Source organism: Anopheles stephensi, chromosome 3 (genome assembly GCF_013141755.1).
Source record: "Anopheles stephensi strain Indian chromosome 3, UCI_ANSTEP_V1.0, whole genome shotgun sequence".
Taxonomy (NCBI): Eukaryota; Metazoa; Arthropoda; class Insecta; order Diptera; family Culicidae; genus Anopheles; species Anopheles stephensi.
In genome coordinates this window covers 69,609,887-69,633,609 of record NC_050203.1, presented here as the reverse complement: position 1 = coordinate 69,633,609, position 23,723 = coordinate 69,609,887, and the positions used below count along the sequence as shown (strand labels likewise).

Genomic DNA, 23,723 nt, shown 5'->3' with positions numbered 1-23,723 from the left:
GCGTCTAGAAGCTGAAGCCCTCGCGCCTGAGGTGAGGTTAAGCAGTGAAGTTTCCGTGGCAACAAGTGTTGAAAGACAAACGAGGCCACCCACAGCCCCGTGCGAGGATGCGGACCACCGAAGAGCACACGCAGCACCGAACGGAGCTCGATTTGGTCTCACACTTTTAAAGAGTGTTTTGAAAAATTAGCTAAAATTAGAGGTCAAAATTATGGGTTTCAGGTTGGCTCCTCTTCTCTCTCACTCGCTCGTTCGCCACCAAATTCCACTGCTAGATCGAAGGAAGTATCGGGCTAGAACCATTGACGGAATTTCGGTTCACCGTACCGATGACTGACAGACCGAGGGAGTATCAGCACCAATCAGGGTGTTCCTGGAATGGGTTCCGAATTCCGGTACTGAAACCATCACTCAAAACGCCTCAGGCCTTCCCTCAAGCCTTCCCGATGGCGTTTCGGGAGAAGCAAAACGGGCTGAAGCAATCACCCGAAACGCTCAAGGGCAAAAGCAGTGATTACAGAGCAGTCGTTTCGATTTTTTGACGACTTTGGGAAGTGTTAGAAAAGTGTGTGTTTGTGGGATGGCGTTAAGATTTCGGAACGGTTCCCGCACCTCTGCCTCTTGGGTCTCACTTTATTATCATCAATTTCCGCTGCCGGGACCGACTTACGTTGCGTGATATTCGAGGAACGCAGTTAAGACATTTCCATCATTAGCGGGATAATAATATAATCATGGCGAGGGGGACAGCGAGAGGTTCTGTGACGCTTCTGGCGTCTATGATTCGGACTCGCTGTTGTGCTAGCCGTTGGTGTTGGTGGTCACCAAGGTCGTTTTTGACGCACGGAACATCTTTTGACACTCTTGAAGGCGAAGATTAAGAAGGGTTAAGGTGTTCATGAAGTGTTAAAGGACCGTTAGGACAGAGTGTTGTTTGGTAATATTAGATTCAAAGTGGGTGGTTTGCTTTGTAGCTTGAGAGTTATGTTATGCAACATAGTTTTCATTTGTATTTAAATAATATCCGCACTTGTAACGCCAGACCGACTCTATAACCTTCAGATGAGTCATACCCTCAACACTTCCTTGTGAGGATTTTTCGTTGGATTTGGTGAGGTCCTCATCAATCCTATCGTACAAAAGTCCTTGTAATACCTATGTAGTTGTTAAAGTTGGAGGTTACTGTAAGCTCAAAGGACTTTGGACATATCGTGCTCCTGATGTCACTAACAGTTGCTGCATATTGAAGAATAATTGTTGAACAATTTAAAGAATGTGTGTAAAGAAGTAGGTATACTGTTGCAAAAAAAACCCGAACATGTGTCAAGTCGATGGGCATCTCCGTTAAGCACTACTCAATATTCATGTGATAGCTCAAAAGCAATTCGAAAACATCGCAATGCGTCATTAACCGCCCAGATCGCAACTCGGACTGGCTTTTCCACACTTCATAATACCTGCCGCACAACAAACTATTCGTTCGGTTTGAATTTACAAAGTCGTTCATCATCCTCCGTGCTGTTCGTACCGGGGACGAAATAACTTCATCAACGCGTCCCACCAATTCATTACGTAGCGCCCCTCAATAGTTTCTCCGTCAGCTATTTGGGAGTTGTGAAAGAAGGGAAGAAAGACGGGTCATAACATTCTTCCAATTCCGCGGTTGCCGCACAGACGCACGAGACAAAAACGAAAGGAACAAAACAGAGAGCCACAAAAAATAAGAGCGTCCTTCGAGGACGCAGAAGCACCGATGTACGTATGTGGGAACATGCGTTACGGTTTTTCTTGGTTTGGTTTCGTTTCCAAGCCACACGCTCAGCTCGACACCTTGAAGCGCTCGAGTTGCCTGGCGAACATTGGCCAAGCATTGGTGCAGCATACATACCTTAAAGGTCGTAATTAATTTACAATGCACCTATCACACTATCATCAACCGCGGAACTACGGACGATACGGCTCGATTGCTCACGTAAAAGGGCACAGCGGAATGATGATCCCGATTGCTGCACCGTTGCACCATCGTCAGCAACATCATCATCGCCGGCCGCAGCATGGTACGCGATTATCGTACGCATATTTTTCGTTTAATGCGTGTTTTCGGTTTTTATGACACAGTGGATATTATTAGCGCACGAGGTAAAAGTATTCCACTTCAGGTTTTTCTGTTGTTTCTGTTGCTACTCCTTGCCCTTTCTTGTGGAATGATCGGCAGCCCTGCGAGCAGTTGTTCCGACCCTGGAGCCGTTTAACATAGTACGAAGTTGTAAAAATTTGTTCCATTTCAATTTTTATACACTGGCAGTGAAGTTTCGGTTTGAGAAAAAAAAACAGGGGGGGACCCGGAACACGAACCACAACGATCGTTATCGAGTGCGTTAATAAATGTAAAATGCAGCAAACGGAAGGAATTCAGGCAAAAAAAGTTCGGGGGAATTCGGTTTCCGTTTTTTTGAGTTGCGTTCGGTTCGTGGTGCTTTGTAAAGCCCTTGTTTTACCACGAGCATGGCCAGGCATGATGAGCCTTGTATGTAGCATCTCGTTTTTACGCCTCAAGATTCGTATAATCCCATTGCTTTCAGGGAGGTCAACGCAACCGCTCACGAAGAGCTACCGGACAGGTGAGTTTGCGTGAAGCATCTGGGTGATGTCAAAATCGTCGTTGACAGACTGACTTGAACTAGCTGAGTTTTTGTGACGATTGTCTTGTTTTTCGCCAATCCTTCGTTGACTCTCGCTTCGTTCGTTCGTTGAAAGATCTGTGTGAATCTTTCGCAGAGTAGTGATTCTTAAGGCAATTACGGTGGATCTCGTAGTTATGTAGCAAACTAAATACCTGAAACCCTACACGATATTGACGTATTCTACAAAAATATTGCCTCTTATCAACTCCTAACGGCAGCATACTTTTATTATCGTTTAATCTACCAACATTGATTCCGAACGACGCTTTACGAATTATCTGATAAGTCTTAAAACTAGAGGATCGTATTATTAGGATAGAATTGACAGCGGCGATGGTCGTCCTCTTTCGTGAGAACTGATGATCAAACTATGTGGTAAGAAGTATTGTAGGCAGGCATTACATAAGAAGTCGATCAAAAGAGAAGAAGGAGAAGAAGATCTCTTCAGCTCTCTTTAATGATCAGGTTTGACTCTGCTTTGAGTAGCATTTGATTAGGTCTTTAAGAAGACGTTTAATGAAACTATGTTATAAGTCACCACTGAGGAGACTTAGTTTTAAGTCTCTTAGATCTTCAATGCGGGTATTGTCAACAAGATGTGTATCACTAGCGGTGAAATCCCTAAGTTAAGAACATATTGAGTAACTGCCACATCTATCACCTCGTCAGACAAAGACAGCGAGTTTTTCATGATCTCGTCAATCCTGTCGGCACCTTTTTTCACAATGGACAGCTGGTGTCTACATTTTACGACGATAAAACCTTAAAATGATAATGACAGAGTTCCTCGTAGGATTTCTATGACACTGTTCATCAATCCTATAACACTGATGTATGGTCAGAATCTGTCTCTTACTAGATATTTTAGACAGTCACTAGAAGTTATAAGAATTAGTCTTTATACTTCAAGCGTGGTGCAATGGCTAAGACGATAGAAGTGCCGGCCTTCACACGACAGGACCGTGAATCAAATCTCATCCAAGACCACCTACTCAATTGTAAGCTAAAAAAAGCTTTGTAAAAGAAAGCCAGATATGGGAGGCCAAGACATTTTTCCCAGGTTGTAATAACGTCCAAAGAGCAGCTCTTACTTTAAAAAATCCTCAACACAGAGATGCATGTTGTAAATTTGCCACTACTGTTTATACTATACGGTTGAAGTTTATTTTAAATTCTTTAACAACTCAGAGAAGCCCAAAAGAGTTGAAATCTCCTGCATTGTAAATCGCGATTGATGGATCCTGCCTTAAATCATAAACAACATTTGCATACAACTCAAACACTATTCTCCGTAAAATGCAACCGAAAACAAGTGGCAAAAACAACACTCATCTTCTTATTCCTGACGTTACTCTTCTTCACTCTTCTTCAGTGGTGATGCAAATTTTTCCCTCTTTTTGCCACCGTGCTGCCTCGCCAAAGGTGGCTAAACGATGATGGCATTTAATTAATATATTATTTATTATAACTAATTTATGATGCCTTCGCCACACCGGTACGATGCAAACGAGTTGCTGGTGTTTTGCATGTGCATTCAGCTCTACCGGACCGGATCAGTATGCTAACAACGTGCAGCCATGCCATGGGTAGGCCGTAGCGTGCACGTCGTGCTCTTCTTGACTGTCGTGGTCAAAGGCTTGGTAGATAAAAATTTATGATTTTCCAAAACGAACGCTAAGCAGGGATGGCGAGAGAAGATGGCTGTTTTGTTAAGGATAGTGTGCGATTATTTACACCTTGTCGACGAATTCTTTAAACGTTCTTCAGCCACACGCTACCCGTATCGACGCCAATTTAAGATAGTTCTGAGCGGACTTTTCTCGATTGGGACGACGACACCTCCCACTCTCGCCAGCTGCGTATTGTAACATTCGAGTAGGTTTTTAATTTTCCGCACCATAAGCACCAACCCATTCCCAACGTGCTACACTGTGTAACGACAGATGGTTTCAATTTTCCGCTTCCCGAAATGGGTGGGCCGATTGGATCGCTTTTCACGGTCCAGTGTCGTCGGAATTAACTCGTCATTAGAGGCATTGGCTACCGGGCGGCGTCGGCGATGATGATGTCGATGGTTGTGGCCGAGGTTTGATTGAATCGTTTTTCTCACCCTCCCGAAGGGTAGTCGGCCTATTCTTCATCGCAAGCTAAACTATCGAACCGGGGATAGATTTTTAATGTTTATGACGTTCGTGTGGTGTAGTGTAGTAGTTATGGCAGCTGTTGCTTGGTCATGTTTCGAAAATTATTGATTCTACACCGACCGCAAACCGGTTGGCTCTTTTACCAGCCACAGCTGAAGGTGCAAAGCTGTAGAATAAGTAGCACATTATCCAATTTGATGTAGTTTATCGATAGCCGCATGGAGGAAAGATCTCGCCTAAACGATAAGACGCGATTGTTTGATCCTTCCCCTCCATAAACCGGGGGTTTTTGTTCGCAAGATCAAACGCACCAATTCTTTCCCGAGCGACTGCGAATGAGCTCTGGTCGAAATCAATGATTATGTTTAATCATAATCATTTCGGATGGGGTAAATTGAAAATGGGGAGTTCGGTTTCGCTTCGGGTTGCCGGTGTTTGCAGCACCGGACAGAGCTGCAATATCCGTTTTATCCGTCGATAAAGCACAACGGTGCAACGTTTGGTCGGAGCAGATAATTAGCCGGATATTGCAATGTGTTAAATCGAGGGAAAAAAGAGGAACGTTCATCGAATGGGAGAGAATGTGTTCGAGAGTGTGTGTGTGTTTGTGTGTGTAATAGAGTATGAAACTGGAGTAGTTATCGGAATGTAGAATGAGAAACCTGATGGTAGTTTCTGGCGCAGTTGAATGCTCGTGTTCTTGATTAGAATTTTAATCCCCTGTCAGTCCTTGAAGTTTCTAAAGACTGATTTAAAAATAGCAAATGAAGCCAAAAGCCAAAATACTTCTGTAGTATAGTAAAATAAAATAAAAAAACAATAAAAAATAAACTTTAAAAAATTAAACGATAAAGAAGAATATCAAGTTTTTTTTTTTTTTTTTTTTTTTTTTTTATTCATAAAGAACGGCCTGGCCGTATTGCTAAGAATATCAAGTTAAAAAATAAAAAAGTCTATTATATGGCAAAAAAGTATAAGTTTAAAGTATAAAATATAAAATATAAGATATTCGTCAAAACATAAAAAAGTACCAAATAACTAAATAAACAAAAAACAAAAAAAGACATTAAAAGAGTAGAAAAAGCCCCAAGAGAAGCAAACCGAAGTAAGATTTAAAAAAAACATAATTATAACAGATGAAGTGAGATACACATAGTAAGTTGTGAAGCAAGATGAAAAAAGGAGGAAAATATCAAAGAAAACAAGTAAACAACTTCTTAACACTTAAGTAAAGAAAAGGGATATCACACGCAGAGATTAAAAAAGAACAAGACCAAATTAGAAAAATTACAAAATTTTTGCTACTATCAGATTTGATACAGTCTATCATACGGATAACTGTTCGTATAAGTGATAATCTCCTGCTGCCCTACACAGGCTTATGCCTTCATAAAACGTGTCCATCCAAGCAATCAGCTTATGTCGTCTTGTTTGCAACTTGAAATCAATTGACACTGGCAAAATATTCCAACCAACACCACGCTGCACAACATGAGCGGCAAAACACAGCAAACCAACCCGGCACATAATAGCGGCTCGCTTAGTTGCTTATGCATACGAATAATTGAAAATTACCAAGCCAATTTACGTCGGCAATGGGCGCTGCTCGTTTCACAAATCCATCCCCTCCCCGCCCCCCCCCTTTCCTTTCCTCCCTACATTGTCCACGAACTCACCAGAAACCAGTAATCCATCCCTTCCAGCAGGGGAGGGGCCCGCCTTTCCTTCGTCATTGCAAACGGTGGTCGAGCCGTGGTCGGGTGGATCGCGACGGAAGATCGCATCCATCAAGAATCGGAAGTGTAAGGCTTGGATAACGAAGGATGGAAGGGTAAGAACAGATAAAGATCAGCTCACTTTTCGCTACCACATCCGGCTCGATGCACATCCATCCCAACCGTCCGTTCATCCATCCGTGCGAGCGACTCGATAATTTAACAACCTGCGAATGAACCTGAGTTGCAATCGGTATCATGCCGTGCATGCCGAATCATGGTGGGATCGTGTGCAGTCTTTTTCGGCATACAACAAAAGCAAACACCAACAACAAGCCGGATCGGAACAGCCCTTTTCGGTGCAACACTGTTTTGTGCTAGTTTTTAAAATGCTCGTAGGCTAATTTTGTTGCACCCTTTTGCGAGAAGAGCTGCCGAGGGACAACCACAATGCCATTGTGCAACAGCAGAAGGCAAGACCCGGGGTTTTTCGGAAGTCGAAATTAAAGCAGGCAAGACGCAAAAGGTGGAAACGAAATTGAAATTAGCATAATTAGCTTCCGCTGTCCGGCGTTCGGTGTCATTTGTTCGCATTAGAGGAAGAAACAGTGCGCATTTGGGTGTTGTTGGTGGTTCTTCTTTTGTATTCGATATGCAGTTGCGATGCATTCTACTCACCGAAGTTAAGCTCTTTTGAGAAAGACTTAAATTGGGGGAAGCGTGTGCCCCGTCTGCTGTATAGGGGGAGAAAAAAAAACGCTGGAAGCTCATCTTAACCTAAACTTCCTGGCGAGGCTAAGAGGTCAACACTAAATTAATAGCCGGCCGACGGTAGTTTAGGCTGACAAATGAGCGAACCGACGCAGCGAGAAGCAAGAAAGCAAGAAAAATCGACCAGGTTGTGGACGGTGTTTGATTTTTCCTTTGAACATTTTCACGGTGTTTGCGAATTAAGCTGCGGCAAGCTTGAAGTTCAATGTACGGTCAGCACATTTTCTTGCGAGAGTTTGAGCTTCCGGCTTATCTTGCCCCCCCCAGAGTCTGCCCCAGCGCAGTCCGCCATCGAAGCGGCACATGAAAAATGTCAGCTGGTCGATGATTCGTGAGCATTAGCGGATGTCATCCGGCCGCGAGGTCTGTAGTTCGGAAGGTTTGTTTTTTCGGTGTCCGCACAGCCGGGTGTTTGAAAATTCATAGCTGCATGGGACAGTGTATAGAGGCTCATGGTTAAAATATGAGCCAGACCATATAAATCATTGGCCAGCTAGACACCCTCCGAGGGGAACTTCATGATTGGCTGAGAAATGAATGAGAGCCACAGCTATTAACGGGTTGTGTTGATTTGAAATTCAACTTCACCGGTGTAGCAGTGCTTGCCTCTGCCTGCTGGAGAGATGAAGACTCTAGTTTTTGGTCAACCATTTTGACAACCAACCAAACAAAGAAGCACTTTATTTGACGAAGTGACGTTGAGCTTTAATGTTTTTCGAAGCGAAAATCCCCGCCAACGGAAGATCGCAAACTGTCAGCGTGTCAACGCAAAAAAAATGTTGGACGAACTTCGCCATTTCGGTTCCACATACACAATGAACTTGTTAAGATGTTTTATGAGCCCTTGCGGTGAGCTGCATCACCGTCTGCAGATTCGTAATGATATCAGCGCGGTGGAACCTCCAAACTCGCATAACTGTTGATCGTCGCTACCCTGAGTCGAACAAGATGGAGGTCGGTTGCAATGTCGCGGGGCTCGTTCACATCGTGAAGTTCACAGCTGACCATGGTCGGACAGGTCGGAAAATGGTAGCTACTTGTGTTGGACTTAATTTGGTGTGTTTGTCAGTTGGAATACCCCTGATTCCCAGCTCCACTTGGTACCAGCGCTGGGTTCAGTTTTTAATTGGAAGTCTTCGCCGCCGTCGTGGTTGGGTGGTGATTTGGTCAGCTTGTGATGAGATGAAATTGACTTACAAATTAGTAGCACCTCCACGCAGCCCTCAAACCCCCTTCCAGCGTCCTACTCGGCTGTCAAGACCCAATCAAGAGCGAGGGAACGGCGACACTGGAGTAGGTTTTCCGCGGCGAAGGTATTGTTTTCCAGCCCGTAAAAAAGCAGCCCGTCGTTGCTTTTGTTTGTGCGCGTGGAGCGCGGATTGCGTTGATGAGGTTGATAGGCGGCAAATGCCGTTGCTGATGAGTGTCGCCCACTAATTATCGCGTTAATTGATTGTTTCAATTGAATCGTACTCTCGTGCCTGGCGATGGTGTTTATTGCCCGAAGCCTTGCAGCTTGGATAAGTTTTTCGTTCGGCTTTCCCGGCCGCTCGACGTGCAAATGTTGTCGAATTAACGGGCCGAACGGTCCGGCGGTTTGTGACAAAACAAAAAGCAAACAATTTGCTGACAGTAGTGCAAACCATTACAGCGTACGGTGGAAGTGCGAAAGAAAGCGTTCACCATAAACAAATGAGTTTTTGCTTACGAAAAATAAGATCTGGAATTGAAGCAACAAAAAAACACTTCAACGTACATTACACAGAAATTACAAGCAACAAAAAAATGGCGGGTAGGAAATCAGGCCACAATGCATTCCACACATAATTATCATCATCATTACGAGTAATCGCCCCTGCCAAGCGACGAACCTCACAACAATCACCCAAAGCGTTCTGGCCAAGCCGTTTCCCCTGCCACAACATGGGAAAAGCGATAGCGATTCCGAGGCATAATAAGTGCGCTGCAAGTGATGAATTTTGCAACCACCAAAGGAAGCGAAAAACAAAAAACGGCCACCCTTCCTATCTCACACGAGCACCAAACAATCATCAACCGGCGGCAGAGTTAAGGTGATAATTTTTATTCGATTAGCACAGTAACCTGCAACGGAGCTGCCGTCTAGCAGAGCGCCGAGTGTGTGTTCTCACCAAAAACTCGATGGAAATTAGGTGAAAAAGAGCAAAGGGAAAGTGAGTGCAGAAGTTTTGCACATTTTTCAAATATCCACTCTGCCGTAATTCACACCTTCGCGTCTGTCATCCGTTTTATGGTTTGCTTTATCAAGCACAGTGTTGGGTCTAATCGAAAACATGGGAAGGGTCTGCTTGCGTTTGTGGGGGAAATGATAGTGGGTTAGTGTGTAGTGGTGTTATTAGGTGTGAAGAAGAAAATGGGAATGGCACATACGAAGCATTACGTTAGAATTTTTTGATTAACCGTCACAGTCGTGTGATATTTAATATCGTGAATTGAATTCAATATCGACAATTCATTGTAAAATGACGATATCAGGCATAGAACAAAGTTAAGGTTAATTTTGAGCACTCTTAATTGTTTTTAGGGGAAAATGTTCGTTGTGCAAACAGTGATAGACAATAGAATGAGACAACCTAATTTTAGTAGAAATTAGAATTGAGGTTTTGGTGCAGATATTCAACGGAGCTACTTAGTTTTTAGTCCTCTTTATTTACTTTTTTGGGAAAAAGGGGATATTATTATGTCATCCCAGAATCTGATCCTGGTTAGGTTGTTTGATTAAATTAGGGAGACTTTGAGTCTTCTCATTGGGACCTCTCAGTCATCTCGCAGGGACCTCATTCGTCTCACAGGGAATCATGTGAATTCTGATTCTTAAAACATAGCTAAAATACGCGAGTCAACAATATAACACCATGGTTTTACGAGATGAGCTAATAACCTTCGAGACATTCCTAGGCTCTTAAGGTTAAGAACACTTTGCACTGGCGGAACTGCAATCTGTTGTATATTTTGGGATCTGTGTAAGTTACTGACGACTAGTCTGAAGTTTAAGTGGCCAAATAGCAAATATTATAAACAATTCCTCGGAAGAATAGATTTTTTATGAAATATGTTTAAAGTGTATTAAATATTAAAATGAAAAGGGCCTGGACGTCCCTCAAGACAGGAACATAGTATTTACAACGCAAACAAACCTTGTGATCTCACTTTTTTATATTATTTTATCCTAATAATATTGAACTTACTTGAGGGCTCAACTTCGTGGTTTATGCTTCCGATCTCTTTCTATATATTAAGGATGTTCAATAAATATTGTTAGTGAGAAAACAATAATTCTAAAATTGTATAATATAGTCTTATAGTTTTGCCCGTCACTGTAGAGTGACTAAAGCTAACACCACTACAACCATCCCAGCTGGAGGGGGGCACCTTAATTGAGCCCCATTTCCTGCCTCACCCATATTTTTCACTTCAGTCTCCCAACCTCACCGATGCACACCGGCCAGTAAGCTCACAACCAACGCATAAGGGCTTCCTTAATTTCCCTTTGACGACTGGCAGCTCGTCTATCATAACTTGCGGATCACTGGTTCGAAAAGGGAGAGAGAGAGTAAGATAGAAGCTTCTATGTGTGTGTGTGTGTGTGTATACACCAGCCAACGGCTGTGTGAAACCGGGTGTTGGTGAAAATTAACACTGCAAATCATTATCGCGATCGGAAAGCTGTGAACAAGCGGCAAAACATGCTTCTGCTTCTGCCTGCATCGAAGCACGAGGTGTTTGCTGTTTTTTTTGCGTTTCGAGCTACCTCTTTTTTTTTTGCTTGCCCCGTTTTCTTCTTACATACAGGTCCGGGTGGTAGAATATGGGTCTTGGGCAGGGTCTGAAGGGCGGGATGGGTCTAGGTGGTAGGAGAGCGAGAAAAAAAGAGTGTAACTACCGCATTGAAGCATGCGTGGCCAGCGACTACAATAACCGTTGGAAGGGCACACACACACACACACACACACGCTGCAAGTAAGTTCTAAAAGCAGTCTGTTGCGTGTGTTGCAACGGCCACCTCGACGGCTTCCTGTCCAGTTGCCTCTGGTGCACCACATGCACCAAGAGAGTCCATGATAATGATGATGATGACGACGACGACGACGATGCATACACGGCGTCAGTAAGGTGTTGCAATGATACGGGCACCCTTGGAGTGCACGATTGGTGCGCACGGTTGGTGTGAAATTATTTCGCGATCACCAGTTCCGCACCTTCTAATCTGCGGTCCTTACCCCAAAGGGCGAGCGGGACGTCGCTTTGACACCTCCAAAGCAAACCTGGCCGATGGCTTCAGCTGAAAGAAGTAATTATTTTGATTAAGTTCTTCGCAAATGAAACGAATGAGCCGTGTTCGGGAGGGATGTGGTGGGAAGAACAGAGGCGGGCTTGAAACACTTTGATTGATGACATAACTCTTGAGGCACTTGACACGGACGTTGCCCAAGGGTTGCTCAGCGACGCTGGTGAAAATGTGTCAATTGCTAGATAATTGATGCGCATAATGTCATCCGTTTTTTGTGTGTGTGCCGTGATTCTAGCAGACGACTGCTGGCAAGAAAATTAACGACACTTAATGAAGATGAAGCACCTTTGCCAGGGTTTTTTTTTGTTTTGGCATTCTTAAGTTTTCGCTAATATAGGTATACGCTTTATTGTCTTTTTTGTGGAATATATTGACCGCCTAATTAAAGGGATACAAGGATAAAAGGAGTTGAGTTAAAAGTTGTTAAAACTCTTGCTCTTCATCAGTCCTCAGAATCCTCGTTAATTCTCAGCTATTTTGAAGCCTTGAAGTATTATCATACAATTCGTGAAGGTCTCGATATTCATCACCTGCTCAGCTCATAGTTGTCCGTTACTTGCATTACTTAAAGATGCTCTGTGCACGCCTAGAGTCGTCAGGAATTTGTTTCAAATCTCAAACAGCTGCAAAGCATTGTAAAGGTCTGTCTGACTGGGTAATGTGATCACGAGCATGCTACGTCTACATATTCAAACTATTTCTAGTTTAAATCACGATATCAACCCAAGCCATCCTGCGGGCGATTAGGCAAACAAGAGTATTTCACCAAGGTTCCAAATCTTATTATAAAGTCTAACGCAGGATTAAGTTGAATAACGCATTGGCAGTGTTCTATTACAACGGACAGTGTTTTGTTTGCAGTGTTGGCAACCGGATCGATTTCCAGAGCTCTTACTGCCATTTATACTCTCGATTGAGCGTGTGTGATGAGCCGCTAATTGAATTTGAATTAGTATCATATGCTTTCCTAAAGCATCTTAATCGATGGATATTGATCTAAAAACTAAGAATTATTAAACCAAACGTCTACATTCAGCCGTAAATTTAAATGAGCTATTGCGAAGATGAAGTCATTAACGATTTGTTTGTTTCTGATACAATGTTCAAGCACACCTAAACACCAGGTTCGATAGGTCGCCAACATGGATGGTGATTAAAACAACGAATCGTTATGTATCAACTTCATCAAAAGATGGTCAGCGAGCGAGCCCCACGTCCTGCCTTCCAAAGGGTCCAGCCGTTGATTAAGCTAATGTGATAATTTTTTTCCGTTTGCCCATCTAATTTATCACCACGCACGTGGACGGACGGGCAGTCTGGTTTTGTGTTGCCTTTAATTTTATGCATCCATTCCCTGGGTCCCGGTCCCTTGTCGATCGAATGCAGGGCTCGCGCCGTGGAGCTTTGCTTCATTAGGAATATTTTTATCACTTGTCCAATAAATAATAAAAGTTTTACCGCTGAGAGCAGCAGGCACAGGCAAGGCCACGGTTGAACAGACCCGCCGAAAACTGACTCACGCACACACACACACACACTCTCGCTTGCACACAAGAACAATGATCAATTATTCAGCGGGCAGGTGACATTGATTATGCTCGCAACAGTCGCGCCGCATAACCGACGCCAGGCAGGGCTCGGTGACACGATGACGCTGGTCGCTTAATTAAGTGACACCCGGCTCAGGGTTTGCGGTGTTCTTCTTGTTGCCGCTTTTTTTGTTGTTGTTGTTGCTTTTCTTTCTCGGCTCCCTTTTTGGCCGTCTGATCTTGTGTCGGGCGAGATGCCAGCCATCCCACCCCACCGGATGGATGACATTTTTGCGCAACACGCTCGCCGCGCTAGGGTGCACGGATGAAAAGGCCTCGCGACAGCCTGTCAGTCATTTGTCTAGTTACGCGTCAAAAACCGCACGGCAGCGCATCGCACGGCCGGCCGCGGTCTGTCACCGTTGACACTCCCGGGAGTGTCGGCTGTCAGTGGGTCGTGGAACGCGTCCAGGAACCGTTGAGTTGGTTCATGCGGGAGGAATGTGGGCGATGATTCGTGAGGCAATTGTTGCCGGGTGGTGGTGGTGGTAGTGTTTGGATTTGAGCAGGAAGCGAGAAGTGCATGTGCGGAAAATCACATTTGACACGTTCAACAATAAGTTTAATTGATCCCGTTTCATCCCCGGTTTCCAGACGACGAGACGACTTTGTAAGCGTTGCTATCAAATGGCTGTGAAGGTTCGCTGTTTTTATTGTGCATTGATGAATGTTTTGTTAGACAAAAGCTAATTGAATTGGCTTTGAAAAGTCCGCAAGATTATATGCGTTTTAGATCGTTTACAATGTAAGCTGCTTTGTTGCTGCAAAACTTGAATGCAACACTTTGAACGTATCTACAACCAGTTAAATCATAACAATTCTTCTGATCAGAATAATTCAAGCCAACTAGAGAACATTTAGAGATGCTTTGAGTTCCAATATGGCGGTGCAAGGAGAGCCCTTTTGTACTCAGCAGTTATAGCTGCAGATCAGGCATGGCTTCAGATACTCCTCAGATGTTAAGATCCATATTACTCCAACAAGACTGAGAGTGATAATAGCTCCTCAACGTTTAAGAAGAACCTGGATCTATTCCCAGGGGGGTGTTCGGTGGTCGAAGCAATAACGGTGCCAGTCTTCACATGACAGGACCGGGGTTCAAATCCCGTCCAGACCGCCTCCCCGTTCGAATAGCTGACTACTTTGCTGCGGATAAAATTAAGTCACAGGAAGCCAGAATTGGCAGGCCGAAACCTTTCGAGGTTGTAGTGCCAAGGAAGAAGGAGAAGAAGGATCTATGCCCCGTCCAGAGATATCCAACTATTATTAATGAAAATAATGTTTTACTTAAATTTAGCATGAAGTAAATGTGGATATCTGAGAACAGAAGAATGACTTCCTAGCAACAAGAGCAAGGATATATCTTTAGCTATTGATATCTCTCAGAATCCTTGAAGCATTTGTAAGGGAAAATGACAATCTCGAGTCAAGTTATTAAGTCAGTCCAGACATCTTACATTTTGTTTTGCTATTTAATGAATACTTTAAAATAGCAGTGTTATATGCCTTAAACAACTTCAACCCTTTTTTTCAATATCAAACCTTATCTAAGGACTATTTGTGTAATAGTCTTAGAGAAGGAATATATGTGTAATTCGCTAGGTTTGGTTCCTTCTGCTTCTTTCTAGCCAATAAGATATCCAAACTATTTTTCGCTGATGTCGAGCATTTTCCCTACCCCGTGGAACAACAGTTGACAAATCTGGACAAATTTTATGGTGTCATGCTATCTAATGCTTTTACACATTCACAAGCGCCCAGCAATGATGCTATCACGCAATGTAAATGTTTTTCGTAGCTCGGTTTTATTTCTCCGTGCGGCAGGACACACAGAAACCCCAGCCAGGAAATTACATTCAACTGAATTCGTTCCGGACTGACCCTGATGGTTTTTGTGGTTGGATTCTCGGCCGGCACTACGTCGGCTGGCGAGTTGGGCGAGGCACAAAATTTATGACCAATGTACGATAATTTCGTCCAATAATCATAACCCAGCTAATCTATGTAGTAAAATCTTTATCGCTCAATACGGTCCACTGTTGGCTTCTGGTTGGTGGGTGGTGTCAACTGTGCGTTGAGTGTGATTAGTAGCAGGAAGCAAAAGTAGCAACATGACGATTGTTGCTGTTTCGTCGAGCTAACCATCAAAATAAGGACCAACTGTGCAAGGGCACCTTCCTGCTGGTTGGTGAGGGTGACTTGTTACACTGAGTGGATAGGAACACCACCCTTTCAATTTCGATGCTAAATGTATTGGTGTCGCTCTGGCATACCATCGACGCACCCGGAGTGAGGACATAAATTTAATTGAATAAAATTTCCCCATCGGGAGCCACGCTCTCGCAGTTACACACTCGTCAGAGGGTGGTTGTGTTGGACCCTGGTTAGTTCGCTGAGCAGTGAGTTCGCTCGCTAATATCTCAATCTGGTAGAGAGCTTTAGATTTAGGATAGGATTACTGGTGGCTAGGATCGTTCAGGCAAAAGAGGGTGTTTTATTGTGTGTTCTGCCCAGGAGAATTTATGTTCGCTAGTTGACGTTTTAGATAAGTAAATGCAATGCAGCTTGAGTTTACGGCTAGAACATAAATTAAGAGACGAATGGAGTCGTAAGACGCAAAGACTCAGTTAAATAACTAACTAAGCTATTCTAGCATGAATTCGTTTACAATAAAATAATATGTTTAGTAATAAAATGACAAAATATCAGTTCTCGCTTAGCAACGCAAGAGTGATTTAACGAGGTTCTTGTGGAGTTAGCGAGATACGATTGACTCTACTAAAACTTTAGAAAGACTAAGTTAGTGCAATTGAGAATGGACAACCTATCGTGGTTCCAAGAAGGCAAGCGAAGCAATTGGATAGCTAATACTGGATAATGTGGTAAACGAAAAACCCAACAGCCAACTAAAATATGGGGTCCAGAAATTCTAACCCTCTTCTTATAAAAAAATCATCCTATTGAGAGTGAGTTTCTACAATTTTTTTTGGTTTTACGATCAGTTATACTATGCTGAACATTTCATAAGGTATTACAAGCTAGAGCTATTGATACTAAGCAGCGTTATAGTAAGTCTTGCCATTATTGCAACGATCTGAAGGAGATTCGTTACTTGGTTCCGCTGTGTGAAGCTCCAAATCACAACAAAAGCAGTAAAAATAGAACTCATCAAAAAAGCTTTTCTTGATTTTGGCATCGCGTCAGGAGCAAGATTAAATATAGATAAAACTACATCTATTGACATAGGACTAGTATCGGAAAGGAACCGAATCACTGTTGATTGGCTTGAAAGCTCGTATAAAATTAAAATCCTTGGAATAATTTTCACTAACTGTTTGAGACTCACTATAAAACTGAACTGGGAAGCGACAACCCATAAGTTTGCGCAAATAATAAGACAGCACAAAACAAGAGAATTAAATATTCAGCAAAAAGTGATACTTGCAAACACGTACCTAACGTCTAAATTATGGTATGTTGGTTCCATATTGTCAATTAACAAATACTTTTTAGGGCGTATAACAATGATGCTAGGGTCATTTATATGGTCTCAGGGAGGACTGAGAGTAAAAATGCATCAATTAGCTTTACGAAAAGTAAAAGGAGGGCTTAACCTTCTAGTACCAGAACTAAAGTTGAAGTCCTTATTGGTAAATCGCTACTTAAAAGAAAAACATGTTATGCCGTATACTAATAGCCACATTAAATTTGACAACCCTCCTAACATTCAAGACATTCCCGCAGATTATTCTTGCTTAAAAACACTAAAAATGGAAATGGCATATCTTGACAAAGCTACATTAGACCAATCATCAGCAAAGCTTTTACATAAAACTGTACTTGATTCACTGCCGGAACCACATGTGCAAACCAAACACACATCCTTAAATTGGAACAAAATTTGGAAAAATATCAATAGCAATGCACTTAATTCGAATCAAAGAAGTAAATATTATTTACTAGTAAATGAAAAAATATTAACACAAGAAATAAAATATAAATTTAAGATTAGTGCAAATCCAAACTGCCATGAATGTGGTATGGTTGAAACCATAGAACATAAGTTTAAAAATTGTAAAGCCTTATGTAACATTTGGAATTTATTCTCCAACATAATCAGTGAAAAGATAATGCCCTTACCTCCATTCGAAAATCTTATAAAACCTGAACTAACTGGAATGAAGAAAAAAGTAAGGAACTCGATAATGTCTGCCTTTATAAATTATATTATAATAATAGCAAATAATGAATTTTCTCACTATAATTGCATAGATAAGAATCATTTGATTGCTATGATATTCTAAGACTAGTACAAAATTAGACCATAAGCAAAATAATATTGTAATTTTGTAAATTTTGTAATAGAAATACAGTTTTGTTTATTTTACTAAAAAAAAAAATAAAAAAAAAAAATTAATGTAAACTGAACTTGACTGTTGCAGTTGTTTTCGAATCCTCTGTAAACCTGTTAATGACAAGAACTCCTCAAAATTGTGAGCAAAGAATCGTTCAGTGATAATGATCCAGGCCAGTAAAAAAAAGCATGAAATTGATTCATTCGACTGTAGGAACTTCAGCAAATATCGGCAAAACATTTCCAAGCACTTACACTTCACTCGTCTGTAAAGATTGTATCGATCGGTTGTTGTCAAATTCATAACTAGTCATCGCCAGCAGCACTGTAAACGGTCACAACGTAACGGTTGATGTTCGGTTTTAACTGACTCTTTCCTCATTCATTCTTTGTGCCGCGATAAAACAGCAGCGAGTAAAAGACAGAGAACAGCCCCTTTTACCCACCTATTCCGCTTCTGTCGTGCACGTGCAACGCAACGAAGATGTGCATCGTGGATGTGGGGAAGCCTTTGCGCATCAGTTGCCCCAACGTAGTGCGATGCAAAGTGTCGATTAAAGGCATGGAGCCAACTGTATTCTTTAGTTTATATTTTGCTCATTTTTTGCACCACCAGTGGGCTAGGGGGTACTATCGCCCTCGATCGAGCAAAAAGCGAGCTCGCAAATTAGCAATTATGAATTATGTTGCTTATCTACAATTATCACGCTTTAGCAAAAGCCTTAGGAATGGAACCAACAAAATAAAGTGAAGGCAAAAACAACATCATGTACATGAAATGTTGCCTCTTCCTGTCGGTTGGTACACTTCACTAGATAAAATTCGTGTCCTTTTTTCCCTCCTCCCCGTGGCAAATTGTTGACTCGAAGTCTTTGCGGGTGGCCTGATATTGCGTGCGCACAGGGTGCTGCGTGGTGAATCGTTGGACCAGCTTTTTTGACATTCACATTTGGTGGGGTGGCCCAGCGTTCGGGGGCTCCTGTCTAGCTGCTTTGCACGTGGAACAAACCGTTGACAGACGCATGCTCACGGTGAGGTGCTATTGGCATTCCAATAACTGGTCGCTTTCTAGCGTCCCGTTTTTGCTGGATCAAAGTGTAACAGTTTGCGAGAGCATTATTGACAGTTTTCTTATTGGGTGCCGCTACTAACAAGCACAGTAGCCAGTAAATCAATAAAATATTGAGGGTAAAACGGCTCTCGGTCGGTGTAGCCTAGTGCTCACGGAATGCTCATTTGACAGGATAAGTGTTGTTGCTTAAACAACGTCTCCTCAAACACCATCGAACACCGTGCTGTGCGGCACGCAAGCCTCGAACGGACAACCTGTACGCCATGGGTGGCAGGATCTCACCACTCGGAGGGATAGTTGTATCTTCGCCGTGCCCACACCAACCACATGTTTTGTTCATCTGCTCATACTCTCTCTCTCTCGCTCTCTCTCTCTCTCTCATCCACAGGCGCATGTTTCCAACGGTGCGCGTTTCCTTCTCCGGTCCGCTGCGCCAAGTTACGCCAGCCGATCGGTATGTCGTGCTGCTGGATGTGGTCCCGGTTGACAACCGGCGCTACCGTTACGCGTACCACCGGTCGGCCTGGCTGGTGGCGGGCAAGGCAGATCCACCGCCGCCCGCCCGGCTCTACGCCCACCCGGACACCCCGGTCGGGGCCGATGCCCTGCGGAAACAGGTTATTTCGTTCGAAAAAGTGAAACTAACCAACAATGAAATGGACAAGAATGGTCAGGTAAGTCAGATCATCGCTCAGAAACCGATGTCCGATCCCGGCAAGTACCAGGCCAACCGCGAAAAGTTGCGAAGGTACACCGAAGAACGGTTGTTCTCTCTCCATCATGCGCACGCGTAATTTGATACGATCTTATAAATCACGACGAAACGCTAGGCTGCTGGAGATCGCCCAAACAACCCCGCCCCCGTCACCAACAAAAACCTCACCGCGAAACCAGCAACCAACCCCCAAAGGTGTGCTGATGCCGTTGAGCGTTGTGGAGGAAACGGGGGAAAAAGTTGATTAATTTGGAATCATTAGCCGGTCGACAGGCACAACATAACCTTCAGAACTTCCATCCTGAACCTGTGGCGCTCGCCGGGTTACGGGGAAAGGACGTACCTTTTTGGAGGGGCCTTAGCCCGCGACCCTTCGCGGACGGGCAGGGAGTGAACGAAAACAAATTATTTACACGATTTTTGTCTGTCAAATTATTTCAAACTGACTTAATTCGCCTCTTTAGCATTGAGATACGCTGACACACGGACGGCAGAGACACGACGGACGATTAGGTTAGGCCGAGCACCCGCTTCTTATGTTTCAGTCCCTAGTTTTTTTTTTGCTGCTGCACCACGGCACCGAAAGGGAGTACCAAGTTACGGCGCGGTCCGTCCCGCTTTTTGTTGACGGACCCCAACCCATCAACAGTTGTATCGGTGGATGAGCTCCCGATTCCCCCCTTGATTTGGTGTTAGGGACCGTACGATACACCCACAGACCGCGCACCGGAATATCGGTAGTTGAAGCTTCCCTTTGCTTCAATTTGGGATGAGTGAAAAATTGTCTCACTAGACCCCGGGATCGGGACAGGCTTCTGGGAAAACAAATCATACCGGATCCGTTGTTGCTCGGTTTGGTTTCTCAGAACTATCATGAATGAAGGAATGTATTCCCCGCAGGAACTCCAGATGCACTGGCGACAGTGTTTGAAGTTTGTGGCGCCTGGCCGGTCCTCGAAACGATACGACTGAGTTCATCTGTTCGCTGTTTTGACAGATGACAAGTGCATCGTGACACGATTCATTAATTATGAAATGCACTGGCACTAACACTCACACACACACCCATTCACTGTCAGACCGCTTGGATAAGGAATATTGGGGAAGATGTTTGATGTGATTTCCCTGCACGCCCGGTTCACTTACGTTGACACTACACTTTCACTGCGGTTTGTGCTGGAAGTTGTAACGATGTTGGTAACGTCTCCAGACGAAGACGATAGACAGTGCATGGAAGAAATGTCATTTATAATCAACCTAATTAGGAACGGGAAGCATCACTCGCCATGTGCCATAATTTATTGATGCGGCAGGCTCTGATTGACGATGAGCTATGATGAAAAGGCTAGAGATTGATAGATCCGTCCAAGAACTCGTCTAGATTTGTTTGTAACTCGCAGCTTGGAAATCTTAAGTGAATTTACCAAAGAAATTTCAAATCTTCCTCCACAACTCAGCTGCCTTATTAGGCCACACACAACTCTATGGCAATGAAGAGCTAGGCTGTTGATAATTACGAGCCCCAACAATATATTGGACTAACCCTAAGACACACAAAACACCTTCCATAACAATAATTCAATCAGCCGGGAATGGAATCGATTCCAGCGCGGAGTTTGGATCCGTTGACCACTTTCTTAATTTGTTTTTGACACTTCCAACAAGCCAAAGCTGTATGCAAAATAGATTGTTAATTTGCAGTAGCCTCGAAAGCAAAAGTCACCACCAAACACCACCCATACACACGTACAGCGTGATGGGTATTATTTATTTATTTAAAGTAGTCACCCATAAAATGGATAGAATTTCTCGCACGCTTATTTATTCGCTGAAATATTAACGCATCGTTGGCGAGCGTCCTGGGTCCCGGGACGTTCACTCTGTGGCCAGTGAGCACTGGACCACACCAGCAACCAGGCGAGAAGCGTAAATGGTGATTTGATGAAACCGATATCGATCTTTTCGTCGACTGGAGAAAGGCCAACATCGTATCGCTGTAGCGGATGTGTGCGGGAATGGACGCGAGAAAATAAATATCAATAATAAAGATATAAATATCTAAGACATCGATACAGTGTGCGAGGTATCATCGTTCATGTTTCCAATTTATGACAACCTTCTGCTCCTCCCCGGCACTTCTCTCACAATACTTCTGCCCTATCAACGACATTTTGAATCGAAATCGAAACAGTCCCCTGGCTGAGGCGAAGAAAACACTTTGCAGCCGATGCCAAACCGTTGGCAACACATGTGCTGGTGGTGTTGGTGTGTACGGGGGGCTAGATTTCGCTGGGGATTAGTTGGGATGGTCAGATTAAAAAAGAATTACGTTCGCCCGGCAACAAATGTGAGGATATAAGCGAGCTAATCTAAAACAAACTTTCTCTCCGGGGAAGACATCATCCATTAGTTTGCTCCTTAGCTGTGGTGTGCAGAGTGAACAGTTTGTGGTGGAGAATAGACAAGGACTAGGGTTAAATATGATAGAAGGTTTCATAAGAGTTCTTTGGTCAACTTATTATTCAAGCTAGTTCTTGAATGTGTTATGGTCAATACTAAAGTGATGTTGCTAATTAGCTTTACATCCCTTATCCACACGTCATTCGTTGAGGTATGTTCTGTCAGGCTCCTTATAGTACATCATCATCCCCTAACGAACGCCAACCAGCAGGTAATTCCTTGAAGCAGTAGGGGAAAAACAGGCCGTGTACATTTAATGCAGCCATTGCCCCGAAACACATTGCAGACATTGCGCTGGGGGAGGCGCTCATCTTCATGCTGTTAATTCAAATGGCTCGAGGGTGATTGATTCTCTAAAGGCGCTCCAGCTGTAACGCTGTCGGAAACGAGCAAACAAACAAACAGGCTGTTGTAACTGAGATCACTAGCGCAAACCACGGGACAGCATCAACCTATACAAACACAGCTCCGCCCTATCCCGGTTGTGTTTGTTTACATGTGTTACCAAAACCCTCGAGGGTGGTTTCGCGCCTAATCGTCGATTGAACGCGATAGAACGAGTGAACGACCGACGATTCAGCCCTTCGTTTTTTTTTGGGGTGGATGTAGTACGCACATTGGAAGAGGGGACCAAGTGGTTACCATTACACTGTGACAGAATTGAATACAATGTAAAAGGAAGCTATTTCGGATGTATTGGGTTGTAAAGAGGGTGTTGAACATGTCGGTGAGGCTGAATTGGGTTGGATGGAAAATATTAAATGGGTTATTTTTCCAACCCAAAAAAAAATGGCGTCAGACGTAGAGTTTTTTTTATTTGATGATTAATAAGATAAATAAAGAAATGGAATATCAGCGGCTGACCACGATTACAATCTTCCAGCAATTTTCAATAACTGTGAAATCACATTAAACATTCTTCAAACCTTTTTCCCTTTCACCAGATTGTCCTCAACTCCATGCATCGCTACCAGCCCCGGATCCATCTGGCACGGCTCGGACCGGGCCAAAACATCCCCATCACACCAAAGGAGCTGGCCGATGTCGACCACAAAACGTACGTGTTTCCGGAGACGATCTTCACGGCAGTGACGGCTTACCAAAACCAGCTCATAACGAAGCTCAAGATTGACTCGAACCCATTCGCCAAGGGGTTCCGGGATTCATCGCGCCTGACTGATTTTGATCGGTAAGTAAAATTGGAAAATTGTTCCACCGTTTTTACTATTGCTAATTAAATCTACCGACGGGATGGGCGAATGGTACATTTCTTGCTGTCAAACGGAAGAGATCGAACTAGCCGGGGCTTGCCGTTTCCCAGAGAAAGGAAATTGTGTATTGCGAGTATTAACGGGATCGGGTAAAGTTAATGCTTTACGCCATCGCCAAACCTATAATTTTCTTATCGATGCACATAATTTTTCTAGCTTTCGTACGATTCGATACACTGAGTTGGGTGGATCGGCAAACCGTCGAACTGCATCGTTTCGACTAAATCCACACCGGTACACGATCATCGGCAAAAATCAATCGAATCGGCTGAGCAGTTTCGCTTGCTCAGCAATCGCTAATTGGCCACGGAACGGCACGGACCGTAGACAACTCAACGCATTTGCAGCTGTAACGTTGGACTTTACACGGACGCAAACATTCGCGTAAAATCGTTACATTTCAAGTGCTGTTTGAAGCAGCGTTGAGACATGATAAAATTAATTTACTTGCATCCGTTTGATCTTCAAAAACAAAACAAACAAAAAACACGTCTCGAGCAAACAATCGGACCATCGCAGACTCTGCTGAGACGCACGTCTGGCCGTGTGGTGCAATGTTGCTCATTAAGTGGAACCGGGGCTTCATAAATAAAGCGGCGGGCCGCCAAAGCCAACCGA

The 23,723-nt window shown here is 43.6% G+C and overlaps 1 protein-coding gene across 2 annotated transcripts in view; it reads left to right on the top strand.

Annotated features, from left to right (window-relative positions):
* The window catches only part of LOC118512509 (T-box protein H15-like), a 53,883-nt gene that overhangs the window by 21,149 nt on the left and 9,011 nt on the right, over nucleotides 1-23,723 (top strand). For both annotated transcript variants that reach the window (XM_036057024.1, XM_036057026.1), the window contains exons 4-5: nucleotides 19,048-19,333; nucleotides 22,779-23,023. In XM_036057024.1, the coding sequence (XP_035912917.1) occupies nucleotides 19,048-19,333; nucleotides 22,779-23,023 (531 nt within the window). The remainder of the gene's footprint in view (nucleotides 1-19,047; nucleotides 19,334-22,778; nucleotides 23,024-23,723) is intronic.